Source organism: Rhinoraja longicauda, chromosome 21 (assembly GCF_053455715.1).
Source record: "Rhinoraja longicauda isolate Sanriku21f chromosome 21, sRhiLon1.1, whole genome shotgun sequence".
In the NCBI taxonomy this organism is placed as follows: Eukaryota; Metazoa; Chordata; class Chondrichthyes; order Rajiformes; family Arhynchobatidae; genus Rhinoraja; species Rhinoraja longicauda.
In genome coordinates this window covers 26,792,479-26,818,785 of record NC_135973.1, presented here as the reverse complement: position 1 = coordinate 26,818,785, position 26,307 = coordinate 26,792,479, and the positions used below count along the sequence as shown (strand labels likewise).

General features: G+C 47.6%; 1 protein-coding gene across 6 annotated transcripts in view; it reads left to right on the top strand.

Moving 5' to 3' along the window:
* LOC144604079 (neuronal-specific septin-3-like) overlaps positions 1-26,307 on the top strand; it is a 291,677-nt gene that overhangs the window by 250,874 nt on the left and 14,496 nt on the right. For all 6 annotated transcript variants that reach the window (XM_078418165.1, XM_078418166.1, XM_078418169.1 and 3 more), the window contains exons 6-8: positions 13,675-13,792; positions 17,832-17,927; positions 23,934-24,030. In XM_078418165.1, the coding sequence (XP_078274291.1) occupies positions 13,675-13,792; positions 17,832-17,927; positions 23,934-24,030 (311 nt within the window). The remainder of the gene's footprint in view (positions 1-13,674; positions 13,793-17,831; positions 17,928-23,933; positions 24,031-26,307) is intronic.

Genomic DNA, 26,307 nt, shown 5'->3' with positions numbered 1-26,307 from the left:
TTGACTCCCGTGACAAAACTTAATGAGGAAAGCTAAGCAATTTAACATGCTTATATGGCTGGTAAATATGCTAAAGAGGATGTACATTGTAAATTTTTCTTGGTCTCCTAGAGTTCAATTGCCATTAAATGTTTTTACCAACTGGGTTTGTTTTGGCTAAAATTTAAGGGGATAACTTTGATTGAAGTTTTCAAGATGTTCAGCGGAATTAACATTGAAGACAAATCACCTCCATTTGGTTGGGCTGTCTGGGACTGTACACAAGTTCATAACGATGAACAGGAGCAGAATTAGGCCTTTCTGCCCATCAATCATGCCTATCCATAATAATAATAATAATAATAATTCATTTATTTTATATAGCGCCTTATCACATGCTCAAAGCGCTTTACAAAAACAATTAACATAGAAACAAACAGACAAACTATCCTGACGGAAAAGCGGCGAATACTCAACGCCAGCGTCCTCTCACGTCAGGGTCCGGCAGTAGACATTAAAAAGCACAAGATACACAGATATAATTTTTTACACAAACAGCCATCACAGTGATTGCTCTAGGCATACCCTCACTGTGATGGAAGGCAAAGTCTTATCTTCTCCTCATTCTTCTCCCGTGGTGCCACGAGGTGATCGAGGCTCCCAACTTTTTGAAGCCCCCACTGGGCGATGGAAAGTCCCAGGGCCGAGCCGAGCCGAGCAGGCCGATGAAAGTCCTGAGCCCCCACTGGGCGATGGAAAGTCCCAGGGCCGAGCCGAGCAGGCCGATGAAAGTCCTGAGCCCCCACCGGGCGATGGAAAGTGCTGCGGCCGGGCCACGCAGGGCGATGAAGGGCCTGCGAGCGGGTCGATCGTACCTCGTGCTTCGGGGCGGTCGAAGCTGCTATGGCTGGAGCTCCCAAAAACCGGTCGCCAGCCAGGGACCTGCGAACTCCCGATGCTGCGGTCTGCAGGGCCCACGGCCGAAGCCTCCGAGATGGTAAGTCCAGGCCCTGCGACCGGAGTCTTCAAGGTCGATCCCAGCTGGAGGCCGCCGATTCCACAATGTTAGGCCGTAGCGCGAACGGAGATACGACACGGTAAAGGTCGCATCTCCGTTGAGGAGGAGATTTGAAAAAAGGTTTCCCCCAACCCCCCCACCACCCCCCACATACACAGAGTTAAAAAATAAAATAAAACGTACATTTAACGACGACAATGACAAAAAACAACAAAAAAAAACCAGAGAGACTGCCGGTGAGCCGCAGCTGCAGAACACAGCCACGCCCCTATGTCCTCCTAAAATGCTGCCTGACCTGCTGAGTTACTCCAACACTCTGCATCTTTTTTTTTTGTGAAAACAAGCATCTGCAGTTCCTTGGGCCATTTGTACCCTGAGTTACACCTCCATTCAATCATGGCTGATCGATCTTTTCCTCCCATCCCCATTCTCCCCATAACCCCGGACAACGCACTAATCAAGCATCGGTCAATCTGGGCCTCCTGTGTGGCACATCAACGATCAGAGACAAGCCTTTCAGGAGAAAAGTTTAACGAACACAAAGGTTTAGGGTCCTTTTTTGCCAAATAGCAATCAAAGGTAGAAACAAGGAACAGCAGATGCTGGTTTATACCATAAATAAACACAAAGCCTGAGGGTCAGGCAACATCTCTGGAGAACAAGGCTGGGTGATATTTAGGGTGAGTCTGAAGAAGGGTCTTAACCGCGAAACACCACCCAGCCTTTTCCCTTGATTCCGCGCTGACCAGGGATCTCCCCGTACACTAACTTACATACACCAGCGGTAATCTTACAACTTACCGAAGCCAATTGATGTACAAACCTGTACGTCTTTGCAGTGTGGAAGGGAACCGGAGCATCCGGCGAAACCCCACGCAGTCACGGGGAGAACGTACAAACTCCATACAGACAGCACCCGTAGTCAGGATCGAACCTGGGTCCCTGGTGCTGTGAGGCAGCCACTCTACCGCCGTGCCGCCGTGCCACCACATTCTTTGGAACCATCTTCTTCAAGGGCAGTGGTAACAGAGGTTTTGAATATTTTTGAGGCAGAGGGAGCTATTTTCTTAATAACCAAAGAGGTGAAAGGTTACAGATGACAAGGAACTGCAGATGCTTGTGTACAAAAAAAGATGCAAAGTGCTGGAGTAACTCAGCCGGTCAGGCCGCATCTTTGGACGACATGGATTGGTGATGTTTCGGGTCGGGCCACTTATCATATCATATCATATATCTACAGCCGGAAACAGGCCTTTTCGGCCCTCCAAGTCCGTGCCGCCCAGTGATCCCCGTACATTAACACTATCCTACACCCACTAGGGACAATTTTTTTACATTTACCCAGCCAATTAACCTACATACCTGTACGTCTTTGGAGTGTGGGAGGAAACCGAAGATCTCGGAGAAAACCAACGCAGGTCACGGGGAGAACGCAGTTCTTCCGACTGGGTGCGTTTTGGGTTGAGACCCTTCTTCAATCCCGACCCAAAACATCGCATATACCCCCCTCACCTGTATCCACCTATCACTTGCCAGGCATTGTCCCGCCCGCACCTCTTTTCTAGCTTTCTCCCCTCACCCCCCCGCTACAATCAATCAGTCTGAAGAAGGGTCCCCGACTGGAAACGTCACCTATCCATGTTCTCCAGAGGTGCTGCCTGACCCGCTGAGTTACTCCAGCACTTTATTGGCGAAAGGTTACCACAGGGAAAGAGGAATGCAGAGCCCAGTTAACACTCAGTTCAAACCCATTGAAGCAAGGTCATGAGGTTGAGAAGCCTACTGCTAGTTCATGGATTCACATGTGACTACCTATTCTTTTTTCATCTCCATTCTGTTGGTAACTCACCCTCTCAGTACTGTGCTTCCGTGGCACAGGGCTCCCCCTGCAGACTCACAATCCTCCAGTGTTGCACTGTGGTGTCTGCCTCGTCTATGTGCTCTGAGCTATCTGCTTGCCACACTGCATCACGTTTTGGAATAAGCAACATGATTTAAGTCTCTCTACCAAGAGATCCAGCAACATGTGTAAGATGCGAAACTAGAATAACATAGAAGTAGTGTACGGGTGATTGTGGGTCAGCAGGGACTCGGTGGGCCGAAGGGTCTGTTTCCACGTTGTATCTCTAACCTAACAAAACCTACTCAGCTCAGAGATTGCGGGCCGAGCGGCCTGTTCCTGCGCTGTACTGTTCCAAGTTGTATTGGAAAAACATAAAATACAAGGAAAATATTAATTTCTATTGATGCAAATGCTAGAGTTTTGAGTAAAACACATAGTGCTGGAGTAACTCAGGAGGTCAGGCAGCATTTCTGGTGCACTTGGATTGGTGATGTTTCAGGTTGGGGCACTTTGTCAGATTGCATTTGGAAGAAGGGTCCTGACCCGAAACGTCACCTATCCATATTCTCCAGAGATACTGAGTTACTGCTGAGTTACTCCAACACTTTGTGTCCTTTTGTGTATTAACCAGCATCTGCATTTTCTTTGTTTCTACATTTTTAATACAATGTTTGACTGTAACGGTTATCACCTGTCTATTTATGTTTTCCGCCAAGCTTAATAATTACTTCAAAGTGCTTAAACCCTCCCATGTTCTCCAGAGATGTTGTCTGACCTGCTGAGTTACTCCGGCACTTTGTGTACTTTTCTGCCATAAATCATGTTTCCCGAACACTAATATCCAAGGATAAATACCTTATTTTCTTTACCTTCAGTAATTTGAGTTGAGTTGAGTTCAGTTCATTGTCATGTGTACTGAGACACAGTTTTTGTTGCGTGCTAGCCAGTCAGCTGAAAGACTATAAGTGATTACACCCGCAGTGCACAGATTGATACATGATAAAGGGAGTACAAGATAAAGTTTAGTGCAAGATAAAGTCTGATCAAAGATAGTCCGAGAATCTTCACAAGGTCAAGTCAAGTCAAGTCAATTTTATTTGTATAGCACATTTAAAAACAACCCACGTTGACCAAAGTGCTGCACATCTGATTAGGAAGAAAAAAAATGAAACATACAGTGGCAGGCAGCCAAACACAGTGGCGCGGCCGTAGATGGTAGTTCAGGACCACTCTCTATTTGTTGGTAGGATGGTTCAGTTGCCTGATAACAGCTGGGAAGAAACTGCCCATGAATGTGGAGGGGCGCGTTTTCACACTTCGATAGCGGCACGGTAGCGCAGCGGTAGAGTTGCTGCTTTACAGCGAATGCAGCGCCGGAGACTCAGGTTCGATCCTGACTACGGGTGCTGCACTGTAAGGAGTTTGTACGTTCTCCCCGTGACCTGCGTGGGTTTTCTCCGAGATCTTCGGTTTCCTCCCACACTCCAAAGACGTACAGGTATGTAGGTTAATTGGCTGGGTAAATGTAAAAATTGTCCCTAGTGGGTGTAGGATAGTGTTAATGTGCGGGGATTGCTGGGCGGCATGGACTTGGAGGGCCGAAAAGGCCTGTTTCCGGCTGTATATATATGATATGATATGATATGATATCTTGCTTTTCCCACTTGCTTTTATTAAATACTAGGCCAAGTGGACCCGCTGGGCCCAAACCTCTCCTGCATTGGTGCAGCACCCTCTCCTCTCCCCTCTCTCCTCAACCCCCCCCCCCCCCCCCCCCCCCCTCCCCTCCTTCAGACTTAGCTCCACTTTTTACTGTTCTAGTAAACCTCTATCGAGATGAAACATTCCCCCCAAGTTTTTGTTACACTTGGCCACAGTAATCCATCCAAAGTGTAATCAATGCTCCGTAAAATTGCAACTTGGTCATATTTGTATGTATCAATTATCTCAATTCATAAATTCAAGGATTTCTGATTTTAGCAGTCATTTTAACATCCCCAGCTGCGATCAGGCAACTGAATTGCCCTTTCACCAGAGAGAGAGAGTGTGGTCCTGACCTCCCATCCACCTCAATGGAGACTTTTTAAACTATCTGTAGTTGGACTTTATCGGACTTTATCTTGCATTAAACATTATATCCTTTACCCTGTATCTGTACACTGTGGACGGCTTGATTGTAATCATGTTTAGCCTTTTCTCTGACTGGATACCACACGACAAAAATGCTTTTCACTTTACCGCGGTGCACGTGACACCAATAAACTAAATATTTCAAAGATTGAAGATTGCACCAGTTCATAAACACCATTCTTACTACGCTAGAGGGCAGAGTCATTAGGCACATTTAAGGCTGAAATTGATTTCGGATCGCACGGGGTCAAGGATACAGGTCGGAGTGGAAAATGGAGGTGAAGTCAAAGATCAAATCAGCCATTTCGTAACAAGAGGAGTTGAGTATAGGAGCAAAGAGGTCCTTCTACAGTTGTACCGGGCGCTGGTGAGACCGCACCTGGAGTACTGTGTGCAGTTTTGGTCTCCAAATTTGAGGAAGGATATTCTTGCTATGGAGGGCGTGCAGCGTAGGTTCACTAGGTTAATTCCCGGAATGGCGGGACTGTCGTATGTTGAAAGGCTGGAGCGATTGGGCTTGTATACACTGGAATTTAGAAGGATGAGGGGGGATCTTATTGAAACATATAAGATAATTAGGGGATTGGACACATTAGAGGCAGATAACATGTTCCCAATGTTGGGGGAGTCCAGAACAAGGGGCCACAGTTTGAGAATAAGGGGTAGGCCATTTAGAACGGAGATGAGGAAGAACTTTTTCAGTCAGAGGGTGGTGAAGGTGTGGAATTCTCTGCCTCAGAAGGCAGTGGAGGCCAGTTCGTTGGATGCTTTCAAGAGAGAGCTGGATAGAGCTCTTAAGGATAGCGGAGTGAGGGGGTATGGGGAGAAGGCAGGAACGGGGTACTGATTGAGAGTGATCAGCCATGATCGCATTGAATGGCGGTGCTGGCTCGAAGGGCTGAATGGCCTACTCCTGTACCTATTGTCTATTGTCTATTGTCTATGATCCCAGTTAATGAGGCTGCAGCTCAATGGAGCCTTTGGCAATTCCTGCCCCAGTTTCCATATCCACTCCCTCTCATGTCTGTTGCAAGCTTTGAAATGATGCCAAACGTAGTGCATCCATATGCTAGGGTACTGTCTGATTCTCCTCTACTCCATTGCAGACGTTGGACTTTAAGGAACTGGTGTGTGACAAAGCTGAGAACTATATTCTGCACTCTGTATCTTCACCTTCCCTCTAACGTCTACAGATGCGCCATAGAAAACATTTTATTTGGATACATCACAGCAGGGTTTGGGAACAGCTCCTTCCAAGACCGCAAGAAATTGCGGAGAGTTGTGTTCGTGGCCCATGCCATCGCACAAAGCAACCTCCCTCCCATTGACTCCGTCTACACTTAGCAATGCCTCAGCAAGGTCACCAGCATAATCAAGGACCAGTCTCACTTCGGCCACTCTCTCTTCTCCCCCCCTCCCATCAAGCAAGTGGTCCAGAAATTTGAAATCACATGCCTCCAGATTCAGGGACAGTTTCTTTAGGCAACTGAACCTTACTCTCACCAACTGGAAAGCAGTCCTGACCTCTCATCTACCTCCTTGGAGATCATCAAACTTGTTTTAATCGGACTTTACCGGACTTTATCTTACACTAAACGCTACACCCTTTATCCTGTATTTGTACACTGTGGACAGCTTGATTCTGTTATTCCACATCCACTCCCTACACTGGGGGCAATTTATAGAGGCCACTTTTAACCTACAAACCCGCGGGTCTCTGGAATGTGGGAGGAAACTGGAGCACCCGGAGAGAACCCGCGTGGTGACTGACAGGGAAAACGTGCAAATTCCATACAGACGGCACCTGTGGTCAGGATCGAACCCGTGTCTCCGGCGCTGTAAGGCAGCAGCTCTGCCGCTGCGCCACTGCGCCAGGATGTGGGAGGAAACCAGAGCGCCCGGTGGAAACCCAGGCAGTCACGGGGAGAACGTGCAAACGCCACACAGGCAGCACGTCGTGTCAGGATCAGGATTGAGGCCGGATCTCTGTCGCCGTGAGGCAACAGCTCTACCCGCAGTGCCACCGTGCTGCCCTGTGAGACCAGTGCCGCCCTGTGAGACCAGTGCCAAGGAAGAGCAGTTACTATGCTAGGAAGCACAGATGTTGGGATTCAGAATGAACACAAGGGTCACAGCTTTCTCACTGAGAGGGAGAGGTGGAAGATTGCCAGGCAGGCTATTCGCAAAGACTGCAAAATAGTCTTTTGCACGTGAAGCCCTGCGAACCAAAACATCGCAAGTATTTTTAATGAAAGCTGTTGCAAACTCATTGACAGGCTGTGATTTTCTTACTTAATTCCAGTGTGTGATTAAGCATAGAAGGATTCTTGTTGTCCTCTGAGGACCTTATCTGCCTTCATCTCATGCCCTTTAACATGCAAACATTAATAAGCCTTCAATGCCTCAGTGACTTGAGAATGGCAATTTCTAAAGGGATTGAACCTTGTTGAACCCAAATTGTTATCAGTCAGGATAGCTGGAGGCAAAAGGATGTCAGGGCGATGTTGTTCTTAACCCTGTTGAATGCTGCGCTATAACCAGTTGCCAAAGAATGTCTACTTGTAACCTTTAGGGTCTTCGATGCACTGCACACATTCCTCAACTGCGGTGGAAAATATAGTTGTGTACTATTTGTCTTTAGCTACAGTTGATGATGCTATGCCAAACTTTCACTCATTTAATCAGGATCGAGATGGAACGATTTCTGTTAAATTGAATGACCTTGCTGCTGTTAAAAGGGATAGCCTATCATATTGAAGTGGAGGGGTATAATGCCAGTCCAATATTGCCTCTTTTGCCAATCTACAACAAGTTGCAGTCTGAGTAAGGGTCTCAACCCGAAACCTCACCCATTGCCTCTCTCCAGAGATGCTGCATGCCCCGCTGAGTTACTCCAGCATTTTGTGTTTAACATGCTGGTTTAATATCAGTGAGCAGTGAGCATCAATCTATTTGTACCGTTGATTATCAAGTCGCATGCCGATATCAAACGATTGTAAAGGGGGCAGGGCTGCTGCCTCACAACGCCAGAGACACAAGGTCGATCCTGAACTCGGGTGCTGTCTGTGTGGAGTTTGCACATTTTCCCATGTGAATACATTCAAGAGAGAGCTAGATAGAGCTCTTGAGGATAGCGGAGTCAGGGGGTATGGGGAGAAGGCAGGAACGGGGTACTGATTGAGAATGATCAGCCATGATCACATTGAATGGCGGTGCTGGCTCGAAGGGCCGAATGGCCTCCTCCTGCACCTATTGTCTATTGACCTCCGGACGCTCCGGTTTCCTCCCACATCCCAACTATGTGCGGGTTTGTAGGTTAGTTAGCCCTCTGAAAATTGCCCAAAGTGTGTGGGGAGTGTGTGCGAAATTGGGGTGACATAGAACTAGTGTGAACGGGTGATTGACGGTTGCCATTTACTCCGAGGGCCAAACGCCCTGATTCTATCCTGTATCTTTCAATTCTTTTCAATTCAATTATTAATCTTGGAATATCAACTTAAATGTGGCCATGGGTAATTCAAAGAATTTTGAGCTTTAAAATGTTTTAAAATGTCACTTGCTAATTGGTTTTCATCCACATCCTTATTATTAAGTGCCTGTGAAATTACACTTCACTGTTAGCACTTGGAGTATGCAAGGAATCCCATTGCAACTGACTGATTTCCCCAAACACCAGAGTTACTTTAACGCAGTGAAAGAATTGCACGGTGCTGACCAAGCCTTTGGAATGGAACACCTTCAGCACTTTCATTTCAGCATTGTAGTATAGCGGCACGGTGGCGCAGCGGTAGAGTTGCTGCATTACAGCGAATGCAGCACTGGAGACCCAGGTTCGATCCCGACTACGGGTGCTGTCTGTACGAAGTTTATACGTTCTCCCCGTGACCTGTGTGGGTTTTTCCCCGAGATCTTCGGTTTCCTCCCACACTCCAAAGACGTACCGGTACGTAGGTTAATTGGCTTGGTAAATGTAAAAATTGTCCCTAATGGGTATAGGATTAGCAAGCTTGCAGATGATACAAAGTGCGTGGTATTTCAGGTAGTGAAGATGGATGTCATAAATTGCAGCAAGATCTTGATCAGTTGGCCAGGTGGGCTAGGAATAGTTGATGGAATTTAATAGAGAAAAATGGGAGGTGTTGCATTTTGGAAAGTCTAACATGGCCAGGACCTACACAGTGAATGGTAGGGCTCTGGGGAGTGTTGTAGAGCTGGGATCTAGGACAGGTACATTGTTCCTTGAAGATGGCGTCACAGGCTAAATAGGGTGGTCAAAAACGGTTTTTGGCACATTGGTCTTCATCAGTCAGAGTATTGAGTATGGAAGTTGGGAGGTCATGTTGCAGTTATGTATAGGATAGTGTTAATGTGCGGGGATCGCTGGTCGACACGGACTCGGTGGGCCGAAAGGGCTTGTTTCCGCACTGTATCTCTAAACTAAAACCATAGGAGCCTTTGAATAGCTTGCAAATCTCACATGTTTCCAAGAAATTGATCCAAAAAAAGTTGCACATGGGAGTGCAGGGATATGGATCATATGCAAGCAAGGAGGAACATTGTGGGCCGAAGGGCCTGATCCTGTGCTGTTCAGATCTGCGTCTATCTTAAAATGGCACCTGAAGTTCGAATCAGACCCAAGACATTGAAGTTGAATAGCTTCCTGATGATAAACCCAGATCTTGTCTGTTTTCGCAGAGATCCCATGGAACCAATTGAAAGAAGTGCAACTGTGCTGCCCCATATGTACTTTCCCTCACTCAGCATAACTACAGAACTAACTACTCAGTCACTAATACCTCATGTGCAAGGGAGCTCATTGCATACAAGTTAGTGGTTGCGTTTCCTGCACCATAACTATTTCACTTGTTATAAATGGCTTTGGGAGCTCCTGAAAGGCTCAGGAAAGGAACCATATAAATGTAAGCCTTTTGTTTCTTACTTAGAGTCATATAGCCTTTCCAACTTGACAGCATCTTTCCTGTAACATGGTGCCCAGAACTGAACACAATACTCTAAATGCGGCCTCACCAATGTCTTACATAACTGCAACATGACTTCCCAACTTCTATACTCAATACTCTGACTGATGAAGGCCAATGTGCCAAAAACCTTTTTTGAACACCCTATTTAGCCTGTGACGCCATCTTCAAGGAACAATGTACCTGTACTCCTAGATCCCTCTGCTCTACAACACTCCCTAGAGCCCTACCATTCACTGTGTAGGTCCTGGCCATGTTAGACTTTCCAAAATGCAACACCTCCCATTTTTCTGTATTCAATTCCATCAACTATTCCTAGCCCACCTGGCCAACTGATCAAGATCTTGCTGCAATTTATGACATCCATCTTCACTACCTGAAATACCACGCTTTTTGTATCATCTGCAAGCTTGCTAATCTCGCCATGTACATTCTCATCCAAATCATTGATGTAGATGACAAACAGTAATGGGCCCAGTACCGAACCCTGAGGCACACCACTAGTCACAGTCCTCTTTCAGAAGCCAACATTTCAAATGGAATGAAGTTGTTTGCGATTGTCTATAAATGACTTGGACGTAAATGTAGACGGGTTGGTTAGTAGGTTTGCAGATGACACCAAGATTGCTGGGGTCACAGATTGTGAGGAAGGCTGGAAAAGTTAACATCGTGTTTTAGATCAGCTCGAGAAATGGGTGGAGACATGGAAGGTGGGATTTAATAGCAAGGGTGAGGTTCTGTGCACTGGGAGGTTGAATGTTAGGGGCAAATATCCAATTATGGCAAGACCCGCAACACCATTGATGTACAGAGAGATCTTGGAGTCCAAGTCCATAATTCCATGAAAGTGGCAATGCAAGTATGTGGAGTGTTTAAAAAGACATATGGCACGCATGCCCTCATTGATTGGGTCTTTTGAGTATAAGAGTCAGAATGAGTAAAGGGGCTAGGTGGCACTGAGACTAGGCGCAATGGTGGCACAGTGGGAGAGTTGCTGCCTTACAGCTCCAGAGACCTGGGTTCGATCCTGACTACGGGTGCTGCCTGCACGGAGTTTGCACGTTCTCCCTGTGACCATGTGGGTTTTCTCCGGGTGCTCCCGTTTCCTCCCACATTCCAAAGATGTGCAGGTTTGAAGGTTTAAAGGAGACGTGTGGGACAAGTTTTTTTACAGAGGGGGTGGTGTGCCTGGAACGTGCTGCCAGGGGGTGGTGGTGGAGGCACTTACAATAGTAACGTTTAAAACACTTTTAGATGGACACACGGAAATGGAGGACTGGGGATTACGTGCAGGCAGATAAGAGTTGGTCTTGGCATCCTGTTTGGCACAGGCATTGTGGGCTGAAGGGCCTGATCCTGTTCGTGTTCCCCTTCTGCAGCTGTTAGGCATGAGTGCACACTTGTTGAAAGGAAGGGCACTTGGGAGATAACATTGCTCCTCTGGCAGGCAGCGCCCATTTAAAGTGGTCTGTCTGTTCTCCATCCAAAGCGTACGTGAACGCAGAGCAGCCAATGCAGCTTTATAACTGAGTGGCGGTAACCCCAACCTAACCTTCAGATATGAGAACACGTGGCAGCAGGCTTTTCCTCAAGAATGTATTGCTGCCGCTCCTCAGAGAGGCTTCCTCACCTGGTGCAGGCCGCTGCAGCGAGCTTCCCCCTCACTGTCAGTCGCCGAGGTTGTTGCCTTGATAAATCTCAACCATGAAGCCGCAGCGGTTGAAATCTGACCCGCGTCAAGCTCCTCAGCGATAATATCACCAGAGACTTAACCCGTCCCTTGTTCAGGAGCTGCCTGCCAAGGCGGTGGATTGAGTCCCTGTTTCCTGCCGTTGCCTTCTGAACCAAGGGGGACCCAGCGTGGTGGACCGCCGTGTGTGAGGGGGAAGAACAATGGGGACCTGACGTAGGGGACTGCTGTGTGTGAGGGGGAAGAACAATGGACAACGGGAACCCGACGTGCGGGACTGCCGTGAGTGAGGGGGAAGAACAATGGGGACCTGACGTAGGGGACTGCTGTGTGTGAGGGGGAAGAACAATGGGGACCTGACGTAGGGGACTGCTGTGTGTGAGGGGGAAGAACAATGGGGACCCAACGTGGGGGACTGCCGTGTGGGAGGGGGAAGAACAATGGGGACCCAACGTGGGGGACTGCCGTGTGGGAGGGGGAAGAACAATGGGGACCCGACGTAGGGGAACCGCCGTGAGCGAGGAGGCAAAGAACAAAGCGGGGCCTGGCGTGGGTTATTTGTAACTTTGTAAGCGCCCCTTATATCATATCATATCATATATATACAGCCGGAAACAGGCCTTTTCGGCCCACCAAGTCCGTGCCGCCCAGCGATCCCCGCACACTAACACTATCCTACACCCACTAGGGACAATTTTCATTTACCCAGCCAATTAACCTACATACCTGTACGTCTTTGGAGTGTGGGAGGAAACCGAAGATCTCGGAGAAAACCCACGCAGGTCACGGTGAGAACGTACAAACTCCTTACAGTGCAGCACCCGTAGTCAGGATCGAACCTGAGTCTCCGGCGCTGCATTCGCTGTAAAGCAGCAACTCTACCGCTGCGCTACCGTGCCGCCCCGGTTATGGGTAACTATTTGCATACCTTGCGTATGCAAGCAAACAATTTCACTGTGACTTGTCACGTGATAATAAAGTATTCGTTCATTCATTCATTCGTTCATTCATTGGGCAAATGTTGGATACTAGAAGTCTTTGTCAGCCCGAAGCGAGCTACTCTAATCTCTTGATGTAGGAAGGAACTGCAGGCGCTGGTTTACAGCGAAGGTAGACACAAAATGCTGGAGTAACTCAGCGGGTCAGGCAGCATCTCTGGAGAGAAGGATTAGGTGACCTTTCGGGTCGAGACCCTCCATCAGACTGAGAGGGGCAAGTTGAGCAGAACGGCCTGTTTCCATGCTGTATCTCTAAACTAAAACACTAACAGGCCCCAAAATCACAGGTACCTGGTGCCTGCAAAACTCAGGATACCGGGAAATGTAACTTGTCTCTTTATGTGGCTTGGTGGTGAATTTTGTATTGTTTAAATCACTCCTGTGAGGTGTCTTTCGATATCCCTCATTAGAGATTCTATGTCAATTGTAGCTGCATATACGGTGTGAATTACTGGCAGAGAGGTACCAAGTAGTTCAATACAGTCCAATGGTGCTTTTAATGTCACAGGTGTAAAGTACAAATGCACATTGAACTCCTTTTCTTACAAACAGTCCAGTAGAGTATTGCCATACCTTAGCACATCCCCATTGAACAACTTGTACAGAAATAGTTCCACTAATCCCGCACGCAAGAGCCGCCATGTTTTGGCGCCATTTTCAAAGTGCAGTCCGTGCTCCAGGTATTTTGAGCGGTGCCCGTTCCAGGCGAGCCCCAGGCTTCTGCGGGGCCTCCAGCCGCCGCCTTCTCTTGGACGCGCGGGTCGACCCGTCAACCCACGTCCCTCTCCTCGCCCGCCCACCTTTGTTCCCCGGGCGGGTGGGAGCCTCCCGCAGCCGACCTCGAGGGCGGGGTAGGCCAGACCCCGGTTCCCTCGCCTCTCCCACCGGCCTCGCTCGCTCCTCGCCGGTCACATCCGCCGTGGTCACCGCCCCCACCAGGTCACTCTGTGCGTGTAATAAAGAGAAGTCGGTAGTGGAACTGAAACCTTCAACTCTTGCAGAGGCAAATGATGGATTATTCTGTCTGTATTTTGCAGGTTACGTCCGCTGGATATCGAGTTCATGAACCGTCTAGCCAAAATAGTCAATATAGTCCCGGTTATCGCAAAGGCTGATACTCTTACCTTAGATGAAAGACGAGATTTTAAACAGAGGGTATGTATTTGTTACACTGACTGCACAAACACGACACATTGCAAATTAACTCGAGCCACTTAACCAAGTATAACTTTTTTTGACAATTAATGAATTACTTATTTATAATTGAATTGAACCCCAGAAATGTGCCTGGAATTGTTTTTACTGAATTGCCCGAGTAGCACTAAATACTTTAAATAGAAAAACTGCAAGAATGATCCCGGGGATGATTGGGTTAACGTGTGAGGGCCGTTCAAAGGCTCTGGGCCTGTACTCGCTGGAGTTTAGAAGGATGAGGGGTGGGGGGAGGGGGGGATCTCATTGAAACCTGCCGGATAATGAAAGGCCTGGATAGAATGGGCTTGGGAAGGATGATTCGAGTAATCGGGGAGTCCAAGATGAGAGGGCACAGTCTCTGGGGCAGCACAGTAGTGCAGCGGTAGAGTTGCTGCCTTACAGCACCAGGGACCTGGGTTCAATCCTGACTACGGGTGCTGTCTGTGCGGAGTGTGCATGCTCTCCCTGTGACCACGTGGGTTTTCTCCGGGTGCTCCGGTTTCCTCCCACACTCCAAAGACATACAGATTTGTAGGTTAATTGGCCTCTGGGAATTTTCCCTAGCATGGAGGATAGAACTCACTAACTCAACTGTGTAGCGCATTTAAACACTAACTGGGGATGAAATTCTTGTGCGTCTTGTGCGCAATCTGATGTGGCATTAAGAAATAGTTGGGGTTTTTTTTATTGCCAACTTAAAACCTGACCAATGATCGTGCAATCTAGAGCTGAGGAACATTTTTTGATGAGGTTAAATTTTTTACCTCCTTGGGATAAATTTCTTTATTGGAAACAGTCGCAAAAACGCTTTTCATAAGACGAGGCAAGTTTATGTAACTTTCTTCCCCCTCCTGGCACTTTGATTATTTCCATGCGTCTTTGCTCCAGATGTTTTTATTTCTGTGTGTTTGGCCTCAACGTTCCTGTTGGCACCGATCCCGGTCCAAGGGGAATCCGCAGCGCTCAGATAGTGAGGACTAGGGATTCCAGGAGGATTTGGTTCATGGGAGTGCCTTCACCAGTACGGGGGATTAGTTTAGAGATATAGAGCAGAAACAGGCCCTTCGACCCACTGAGCCCGTGCCGACCAGCGATCCCTGCACACTGACCCCGTCCCACACACACTGGGAACAATTTACAGTTTTACCAAGCCAATTAACATACAAACCTGTACGTCTTTGGAGTGTGGGAGGAAGCCGAAGATCCAGGGAAAAAACGCACAAAAGTCACGGGGAGAACGTACATGCTCCGTGCAGACCGCACCCGTAGTCAGGATCCAACCCGGGTCTCCGCCACTGTAAGGGAGCAACTGGATGAGAGGAGATCTTATCGAAACTTATAAGATTATTAAGGGGTTGGACACGTTAGAGGCAGGAAACACGTTCCCAATGTTGGGGGAGTCCGGAACCAGGGGCCACAGTTTAAGAATAAGGGGTAGGCCATTTAGAACTGAGATGAGGAAAAACTTTTTCAGTCGGAGAGTTGTAAATCTGTGGAATTCTCTGCCTCAGAAGGCAGTGGAGGCCAATTCTCTGAATGCATTCAAGAGTGAGCTAGACAGAGCTCTTAAGGATAGGGGAGTCAGGGGGTATGAGGAGAAGGCAGGAACGGGGTACTGATTGAGAATGATCAGCCGTGATCACATTGAATGGGGGTGCTGGCTTGAAGGTCCGGATGGCCTCCTCCTGCACCTATTGTCTATAACTCCACCGCTGCGCCACCGGGCCGCCCCAATTGTACAGGGAGTGGGAGAACCTTGTGCGGTGGCCCAGCATTTAAACCGACCGACAAAGGGGGATGCAATCCCTGGACACAAGGCATCGAGGAGGTCAGGAACAGGGCTGTGTCACTGTGGTGAGGAGCAGAGTGCTGCTACGTTGAGACATACAATGTGGAAACATGCCAAAGATGGACACAAAATGTTGGAGTAAAGGGTCTGTCCCAGTTACGCAATTTTTAAGGCGACTGCCGGCGACTGTCAAAGTCGTAGCAAATCAGCGAAATTTTCTTTTACCCTACGACAATGACCACGACAATGACCACGACAATGACCACGACAATGACCACGACAATGACCACGACAATGCCGAGTCAGGTTATACAAGTTACTTTTTTTGTGAAACTAGCACCTGGCTAAGAGATTACACCGTTTCCAGAAACATCGGGAAATTCCCACGCTTACCTGACCGTCAAACTGTCGCCTCCAATCTACCTGTCATATGTCCTGACGGTAAATAAATTGGTTAAACAAAACTGTCTTCTGGTATCTTCAAATGCCTTTTCTTAATTTAATATTACGTGCTTCTAAATGCATCTGCGACCACCTAGCAAACCAGGGGACAGCATGCGACATCGCCCGCAATCAGCTACGATACCGGTGTGGGACGAATAAAGGAACATATTACCTGGCGACAAGCCAGCTGTCGCCGAGAAATTTCTATCTGGAAACCTTTTCCGCGACGCGCCGAGATACACTACGATTCATAGAAGACTCCTCACGATCATGCCCGCGACACCCCGGCGAACGTTCGGCGACAGCCTAGTCGCCGGCAGTCGCCTTAAAATCGCCTAAGTGGGACAGGCCCTTAACTCAGCGGGTCGGGCAGCATCTCTGGACAAAAGGAATAGGTGACGTTTCGGGTCGAGACCCTTCTTCAGATTGAGAGCCAGCTTCCGGAGAGGGAAACTGGAGGTATGAAAAGGTACAGACAAAAATCACCTCCGGCACCGATGGCTCAAGAAAGGTGGAGACCACAATGGTCCATTGTTGGCTGTGGAAGAGGTGATAATGAAGGGATACGAACAGTGGAACTAGCAGGACTACTATGGTGGGGGAGAGATGGAGCGGGAGGGAATGCAAAGGGCTACTTGAAATTAGAGAAATCCATATTCATCCCACTGGGTTGTAAGCTGCCCAGACACACGCCCTTCGGCCCAACGTGCCCATGTCGACCCAGATCCCTCATCTACACCATTCCCTTGGTCTTTACATTTCTACATTTCCCCTCACCAGATCCGTTCACCCTCCACCCCCACTATTTGGTTTAAATAATCTTGGTTAAAATAATCTTATCCATCATCCTGCAGCTTGACCCAGTGGGAACACTTGTCCGATCCATAGTTGGTGGAGCCGGTGCCTCACAGCACCAGAAACCCGGGTTCCATCCTTACCTTGGCTGCTGTCTGTGTGGAGTTTGCACGTTCTCCCTGTGACTGCGTGGGTTTCCTCCGGGTGCTCTGGTTTCCTCCCACATCCAAAAGGCGTGCGGGTTTGTAGGTTAATTGGTCCTCTGTAGATGCCTCATGTTTGTAGGCAGTGGAAGCGAAAGTGGGACAACATGGAACTAGTGTGAATTGCGTGGACCCGGTGGGCAAAAGGGCCCGTTTCCATGCTGGATCTTTTAATCAATCATTCAAAAACTGCTTCCACCCTTTCCCAGTGCCAGTGTCCCATGAATTGAAACCTATTTCTCCCACACCTATCTTTCAGCCACACATTCATTTCCATGAAATTCACCTTTTGCCATGTGATCAGGCACTAAATTAGAAATTATTTTCTTTGTAGTTGGGACATCTTGGTCGGTGTGGGCAAGTTGAGCAGAAGGACCTGTTTCCATTCTGTATGACTCTATATATGAGCCTAACACAGGCAGGTGGGACTAGTGTAGAAGGGGCAGCTTGATCGGCACGGGCTAGTTGGGCTGAAGGGCCTGTTCGCATGCTGTATTACTTAATGACTCGATGCATAGACCTAATGATGACTCTATGACTCTAGTGCTGCTCTTTAACTTGGGCACCAGCTTCCCGCATCTCTCAGCACAACCATTATCCATCGTAGACCATTATCAAGATGAATGACTGGACCTGAGGTGGTCAGTGGCTGGAACAATCCACCTCCTCCAAGGTCACGTTACCCCCGGCACCGAGTGTGTGAAAAATGACTCAATTACACCACTGATCCAGCAGATTCTAACCCCAGCCATTCTTCATTGATTTTCAGATTCGACAAGACCTGAGAAACTATTCCATTAGCGTTTACCCCCAGTCAGAGTTTGATGAAGATACTGAAGACAAGTTACTAAACGACATTGTAAGAGTAAGTATGCATAGTAGTCATTACCTCAGAGTTACCTCTTTACACGGCCCAGTTCTCAACAAGCAGCAATACAGACTAAACAATATATTGAAATCGCTGCCCAAGTCTGCCATATTATATTGAGCTAAAGTGCTGGAGTAACGCTAGTCTGGAGTCCACAGAGGACGCTATAGCCACAGCCCTCCATGCTGCACTGTTCCACCTGGAGCAGCCGGGGAGCTACGTGCGGATGCTCTTTGTGGACTACAGCTCTGCCTTTAATACCATCCTTCCCCATAAACTGGTGGACAAACTGGGGGACTTGGGACTTCCACACTCCACCTGCATGTGGATAAATAGCTTCCTGTCAGCTCGCAGCCAGAGAGTCAGAGTGGGCCATCACACATCTACGGCCCTCAGCCTCAGTACCGGCTCTCCACAGGGCTGCGTGCTGAGCCCCCTGCTCTACACCATCTATACACATGACTGCACCCCCGCCCACCACAGCAACACCATTGTCAAATTTGCGGATGACACTACGGTGGTGGGACTCATCACCGGGGGGGACGAGTACGCCTACCGGGATGAGGCGGAGCAGCTGACAGTGTGGTGTGGAGAAAATAACCTGCTCCTCAACACCTTAAAGACAAAGGAAATAATAATAGACTTCAGAAAGAATAAAACGGACATGGTACCATTAACTATCAGAGGGGACTGTGTGGAGAGGGTGGCGGATTTCCGCTTCCTGGGAATCCATATTGAGGAGGACCTGACGTGGAGCGTGAACACCTCTGCGCTGCTGAAAAAGGTCCAGCAGAGACTGCACTTCCTGAGGGTGCTCAGGAAGAATAACATCACTCAGAGACTGCTGTTGTCCTTTTATCGGTGCTACATTGAGAGCATCCTAACATACTGTGTATGCGTATGGTACACCAGCTGCACAGCGGCTCAGAGGAAAGCGCTCCAGAGGGCCATTGACAACGCCCAGAGGATTGTCGGCTGCCCTCTACTTACCTTGGAGGACTTACACAGTTCCCGCTGCATCAAAAAATCCCAGAGTATTATAAAGGACATTTCCCACCCCGGACACTCCCTGTTTGAACTGTTACCGTCAGGCAGACGGTACAGATCTACAAGGACAAGGACAAACAGACTTAAAAATAGTTTTTACCCCACTGCTATAAAGGCACTAAATGTAGCCGCCAAGGAACGCAGGGGCGATACATAATAAGAGACTGTGAAATCGACAGAAGGATGTAGGGTTGGGTGTTTATGCGTGCTATTTTCATGATATTTATTTTAGTTGTTTATCTTTTTTTAAATATTTTACCTTGTATGTATCGTTAGCTTTTAGAAATGTTTGAATGGTGCACTGACTGGCTGACATTTTACAATTTCGTTGTACATGGCTCATGTTACAATGACAATAAAGGAACTATTCTATTCTATTCTAACTCAGCGAGTCAGACAGCAACTGTGCAAGGAATGGATGGGGGACATTTCAGGTTGGGACCCTTGTGCAGACCAAACCTCAATCCACAACTTTGTGTTTTATGCCAGATTCCGGCATTCACAGTTCCTTGTGCCATCGTTGTTACTTAATTTGGCTCAAAGGATCGAGGCAAAATCTTCACCTTGCCTTAAATCGTACTGACTGACTCTGACTATAATTCACTGTTTGACAGAAAAAAACTCAGGCTTATTTAAAGTCATCTATATGCACCCCTGCTATTTATCCTTTGGAATACAAAACCCAGCAGGAAAAGGTGCAATAACTCTGCAAAACAGCTTTCAGCTGCCCCTCTGTGGAGCATCCTGCTCTTGTGTCTTCAATGGCTACACATTCCCTGAGAGATGTATGTTCCCGCCCAGAGAGAGTTTTCATTTCTAACATGTCCTGGCATTTCAGAGTAATTTACAGCCACTCCTGAGGTGTGATCGTGGCTGTAATGCAGGAATGAAACACTTGATGCCTTCTTGTGCTAAAACTCTAGCAATAGAAGGCATCAAATGTTTCTCATCATTGCAATAATACTCAATCCATGGGGAATCAAGGCATTTGGCCTTCAGACTGTGTGGTTGATCTTTGCAATGCACGATTCCAATAAGCAGATAGTCAAGAGTGTTTTATTGTCATATGTCCCGAAACGGAACAATGAAATTCTTACTTACAGCAGCACAACAGACAGGTGAATAGTTTTCACAGTGTAGGAAGTACCTGCAGATGCTGGTTTCCACCAAAGATGGGCACAAATTGCCTGAGTAACTCAGCGGGACGGGCAGCATCTCTGGAGAGAATGAATGGGTGACATTTCCGGTAGAGATCCTTCTTGAGACCCGAAACGTCGCCCATCCCTTCTCTCCAAAGATGCTGCCTGTCCCACTGAGTTACTCCAGCATTTTGCGTCTATCTTAGTAGATATGTGTACATAATACTCTGACCTTAGTAAACGTAGAACGCAGGGACAGAGCAAAGATATTGGCTTCCATTTAACGGTGATTAGCATATAAAATCTGTCCATTGCTCTTCAATGTAGAAACAAGGAACTACAGATAGTTACTCCAGCAAAGACGTAAAATGCTGGAGTAACTCAGCAGGTCAGACAGAGTCCCTGGAGAACATGGATTGTTTAGTTTAGTGTATTATTGCCAGGCCTACCGAGGTACAGTGAAAGGTTTTGTTTGAGTGCTACTCAGACAGAGAAAAGACTGTACATGAATACAATCACTCCAACAACAGTGCACAGATAAAGGGAACAATATTTAGTGCAAGATATAACACTGAAGTCCGATAAAGTCTAACTGGACTGGAGACTGGAGACTCTACAGACTAGAGAAGGGTCCCGGCCCTAAACGTCACCCATCCATGTTCTCCAGGGATGCTGCTTGACCCGCTGAGTTACTCCAGCACTTTGTGCCTTTCATTACCCTCAAGAGTGACGGTCAGACTGACATTAGAAAAACACTCCAGTTGACACCACCATGTTAATCTCACTTTTGAGGTTGAAGTTTAACAGTCGACAGAAACAGGAATATATGAAGGATGAAGCTGTGAATCAAACACATAAATGTCCAGCAGACAGACACAAGATGCTGCAGGAACTCAGCGGCTCAGAATCAAACACATAAATGTCCAGCAGACAGACACGATACCGCAGTAACCCAGTGGCTCAGAATCAAAAACATAAATGTCCAGCAGACAGACACAAAATACTGCAGTAACTCAGCGGCTCAGGCAGCATCACTGGGGAAAAGGAATAGGTGACGTTTCAGGTCAGGAACCTTCTTCAGACTGTCACCTATTCCTTTTCTCTAGAGATGCTGACCCGCTGAGTTACTCCAGCATTTTGTGTCTTATCTTCAGTATAAACAAGCATCTGTAGCATAACATAAGACTGGTGTTAACTGTCGTTTCTTTTGGAGGAACAGCATCTCATATTTTGCTCGGGCAGCTTACAACCCAGGGGAATGAATAATGATATCTCTAACTTCAAGTAACCCCTGCATTCCCCTCTCTCCCTCCATCCCTCCCCCACCCAAGTCACACCAGCTTTCGTGTTAGCTACAGCTAACAATGGCCTGTTTCCTTTACCGTTGTTATTTGTTTGCATATCTTTCATTCCTTTGATCTATATCTCTCTACATCATCGTCTATATCTCTTGTTACACTTTCCCGTGACTTTCCGTCTGAAGAAGGGTCTCGACCCGAAACGTCACCCATTCCTTCTCTCCAGAGATGCTGAGTTACTCCAGCATTTTGTGTCTGTCTTCGGTGTAAACCAGCATCTGCAGTTCCTTCCTGCGCACAAATGCCCAGACCAGTTTAGTTTCTGTAGCGAGTTTTCATCATAAATTTGGCACCATGTGTTGAGAAATCCCAGTGATGTCCCTGCCAGGCTCCGTCATCCACAGTGATTAATGTACAGAGATCCCCTGGTTCTACCGAGAAGAATTCAGTAGAGAGATAATAAATACAGGCTCTCCATATCTGCAAATCACTTCCCAGCCAGTAAATATATTATTCTGCAAAGTGCCAAACTTACACCTCAGTGAATTCAATGTGAAGAATTCAAATCAAATTCCATTAAAAAATTAGAAACTCCCATACCTCATGCATCTGGATAGTTCTCCAGAGTAAACACAAACTGCAACCAAAAGAGCTCTCGGATATGGTATTTGGTATTTGACTCTCTCACCTCCTTAATTCCACCTTGTGAGGTGAGATTATTTCTGATTTCCCTCTTGGCACAAACCAACTGTCTGCTTGCAGAAATACAGACTAAACATTATGTTGGAATTATTGCCCAAGTCTGTCGTACTAGGCTGAGCTAGATTTCCAGTCTCTCTTTGTGATGGGGAAAAAAAACTGCAGGTGCTGGTTTAAATCGAAGGTAAAAAAAACTGCAGATGCTGGTTTAAATCGAAGGTATCACAAAATGCTGGAGTAACTCAGCAGGTCAGGCAGCATCTCGGGAGAGGAATGGGTGACGTTTTGGGTCGAGACTGATGAAGGGTCTCGACCTGAAATGTCACCCATTCCTTCGCTCCTGAGATGCAGCTTGTCCCGTTGAGTAACTCCAGCATTTTGTGTCCACCTCCAGTCTCTCTTTCCCATTTCTCTGATGCAACAACACAAGTTGCAAACACTAGAAATGCGGAAAAATATGGGGACTGGAGGGAGCACCAAATTCCTCTGCTCTATTTCCAGAGCTGTGACCTTCTCAGATCATTGCCCTTCTCCTGTTTTCACCTTTCGCAGTTGTACCTTAAACCATATGTAAGTTCTTGGCAATGGGATTCCTTCCCTGAAGCTCAACAGCTCTCTCTGCTCCTTTATGTTGATCTTCAGAACGTGGCACTTTCTCATCACATGATGTCGGTTGGTATTAAAGTCATAGAGTCATGCACTGTGGAAACATGCCCTACGGCCCAACTTACCCACACCGACCCTCTACACTGGTCCCACCATGCCTGTGTTTGGCCCTTATCCCTTTAGACCTGTAGACCTGTCCTATCCATAACCAAGTCAATTTGATAACATTTGTGAGAACATAGAACAGTCAATCACAGGAACAAGGTCCAACATGACGCCAAGACCAGGGCGGCACGGTGACGCAGCGGTAGAGTTGCTGCCTCACAGCGCCAGAGACCCAGGTTCCATCCTGACAGCAGGTGCTGTCTATTCGGAGTTTGAACGTTCTCCCTTTGACCGCCTGGGTTTTCTCTGGGTCATGCGGTTTCCTCCCACGCTCCAAAGACGTGCAGGTTTGTAGGTTAATTGGCTTCGGTAAAAATTGTAACTTGTCCCTGGAGTGTAGGATGGTGTTAGTGTGTGCTGGTCGCTGGTCGGCACAGACTCGATGGGCCGAAGGGCCTGTCTCAGCGCTGTATCTCTAAAATAAACTAAAGAAAAATCTAAACCAATTTGCACATAATCCACATTCCATTTGTATTTGTTGTATACAGCAAATATATATTTGTTGCAATATATCCTGGAACATTTTACTACTATGTAAAAAACAAATGGTTAATGAGTTTCATGCACATCAGCCATTTAACATGACAACCATTACTTTATAGTGGTTTAGTAATACATGGAAGGATTCTTGTCCGGGCTAATTAGTGCAATGTGTGTGGTTGCATTAGAAAAAGAGTACATCCTTAAAGGTTATTTATCTTCGATTCTCCAGGGTCATTCCAGGTATGAGAAAATGTAAGGCAAAAGCAAGTTATTACTGAGAAGGAGTGAAGTGGGGAGGGGGAGGGAATCGGATGAAGTATATTTGGCCCCTGGCGTGTGAGGCGTGGATGAGAAAGTGGGATAACATTGAACTAGTGTGAACGGGTGACCGATAGTCAGCATGACTTTGGTGGGTCGAAGGGCCTGCCTCCATGCAGTACCTCTAAACTCAACTAAACCTGCAGCAAGCATCATGGTTATAAACAGATCCATTCCCAATGGCATCACAGGATAATCAGAGGTGATCAGTAAGTAAAGTAATCATTGTTTGTGGTTCCCTCCTGCAGGAGAAAATCCCCTTTGCAGTGGTGGGCACTGACCAGGAGCATCAAGTGAACGGGAAGAAGATATTAGGGAGGAAAACCAAGTGGGGAATTATTGAAGGTAAGGAAAAGAACGTACTGACCCTTGGCTGCTGGTGTTAAATGAAACGTGACATATGGAAGAAAAGGACACAAAGTGCTGAAGCAGCTCTGCAGGTCAGGCAGCATCTCTGGAGAATATGGGAGGGATTCAACACTTTGAAGCAATTATTAAGCCTGGAGGAAAACATGAATTTACAGGTGATAACCATGCAGTCAAACATCATATTAAAAATGTAGAAGCAAAGAACTGGTTAATGCACAAAAGGAAACAAGAAGGGGTGTGAATTAATTTAAAATGAACATTGCCATCTTATATATATATTATTATTTATTATACTACTAAACTCAGATCTTGTATATATATATATATATATATATATATATATATATATAATATATATATATATATATAAATATATATATATATATATATATATCTGTATGTATCTATATATGTATTTCTGTGATTTTGCCAAAACGATAAACCATAGTGCCACAATATTTGCACCACCTTAATCACCACTCTCGCGGCGACTGTTTATTATAACGTTTCATTTAAATCAGTCATATTTTTTAAGTTAGAGACATTTTAAAGTTCAAAAATCTCCTTTCAAAAGACCTTTTTCCAAGGGGTGCTGTGCGTATGACATCACCATGGGGCATGCACAGACTCCCTCTTCACTCGCACTAACAAGATGGACGCCATCAGCGGAGCCGCCCTCTCGCAATCAGGGGCTCCCCTCTCCCCTCGCTTCTGTCCTCTCTCCCCTCGCTTCTCTCTCCCCTCTCCCTTCTCTCCCCTCTCCCCCACAACCACTGCGAGTAATCCTGGCTCGGCTAGGCCACAGCCGCCGTCGCGCTGCCCGTCTCCAGTAGTCCGGCGCTCTCTCCTCCTCCCTGCACGCTCGGTAAGTGGCTTTCGCCGCCAACGGCTCCACGGAGGGGAGTGGGCATGGGTGGCGAGTGGGTGGAGGGGAGGTTCTGGTAAGGAGGGGAGTGAGGGTGGGGGGAGGAGAGAAGGGGGCTGGTAGGGAAAGGGGGAGTGGGGGAGTGAGTGGGGGGGAGGGGGGTGGGAGGAGGAGTGGGGATGGGAGGGAGAGTGCGACTGGGGAGGGGGTCAGCGGGCGTGGGGGGAAGGGGGGTTGGTGGTGGGGGGAAGAGAGAGTGGGGGAAAGGGGGGTGGTGGGGAAAGGGGAGGTGGGGGAGAGTAAGAGTGGGGCTGGGGGAGGAGAGAATGGGAGGGGTGGGGGGAGAGTGGTGGAAAGGGGTGGTGGGGAAAGGGGGGGTGGGGGAGAGTGAGAGTGGGGGGAGGGGGAGGAGGAGAGAGTGGGGGTGGGAGGGAGAGTGCGACTGGGGAGGGGGACAGCGGGAGTGGGGGGGAGGGGGGTTGGTGGTGGGGGGAAGAGAGAGTCGGGGAAAGGGGGGTGGTGGGGAAAGGGGAGGTGGGGGAGAGTGAGAGTGGGGCTGGGGGAGGAGAGAATGGGGGGGTGGGGGGAGAGTGGGGGAAAGGGGGGTGGTGGGGAAAGGGGGGTGGGGGAGAGTGAGAGTGGCGGTGGGGGAGGAGAGAATGGGGGGGTGGGGGGAGGAGAGAGTGGGGAAAAGGGGAGTCATGGGGAAAGGGGAGGTGGGGTAGAGTGGGGGTGGGGGAGGAGAGAGTGGGCTCCTCAGTCACACCCTCTCCCCTTCCCTGTCCCCCCTCTACGAGGAATGGACCCATCTAGTCTTAATTAAAAAGCAGACATTGGGAATGTGATATGTGCGTGTTACATACTTCTACATCAATTTTGCAGTACAATTCCAAACTAATTTGTTCAGCGAAAACTTCATAGTACATCATAAAAGCCAGAATGTTGACCTAAAGATGTCCATTGCTGTGGTTTCAAACATTCTTCACCATTCTCTTGAAAGAAGTTGGCACAGTCATCCTGATGTATTTATACAGCTCTCTTTAAACAGCAGTATTCAAGCATCTTAGATCTTAGGTCACATATGATTTTTTTTAAAATCACTCTTTCACCTCTACATCTCCTTTCTTTATACCCTCTCCCTCTACCTCCCTACCCCTTTCATTTTGCTCCCACTTTTTGTTCTCTTCCCCACACCCTCCGCCTGTGTTGTACGCAGAGTTGCTGCCGCACAGCACCATTGACCCAGGTTCAAGCCTGACCTTGGCTGCTGTTTGTGTGGAGTTTGCACATTGTGCCTATAACCGCGTGGGCTTACTCCGGGTTCTCCGATTTCCTCCCATATTCCAAAGACGTACAGATTGTAGGTTAAATAAGAAAATAACTGCAGA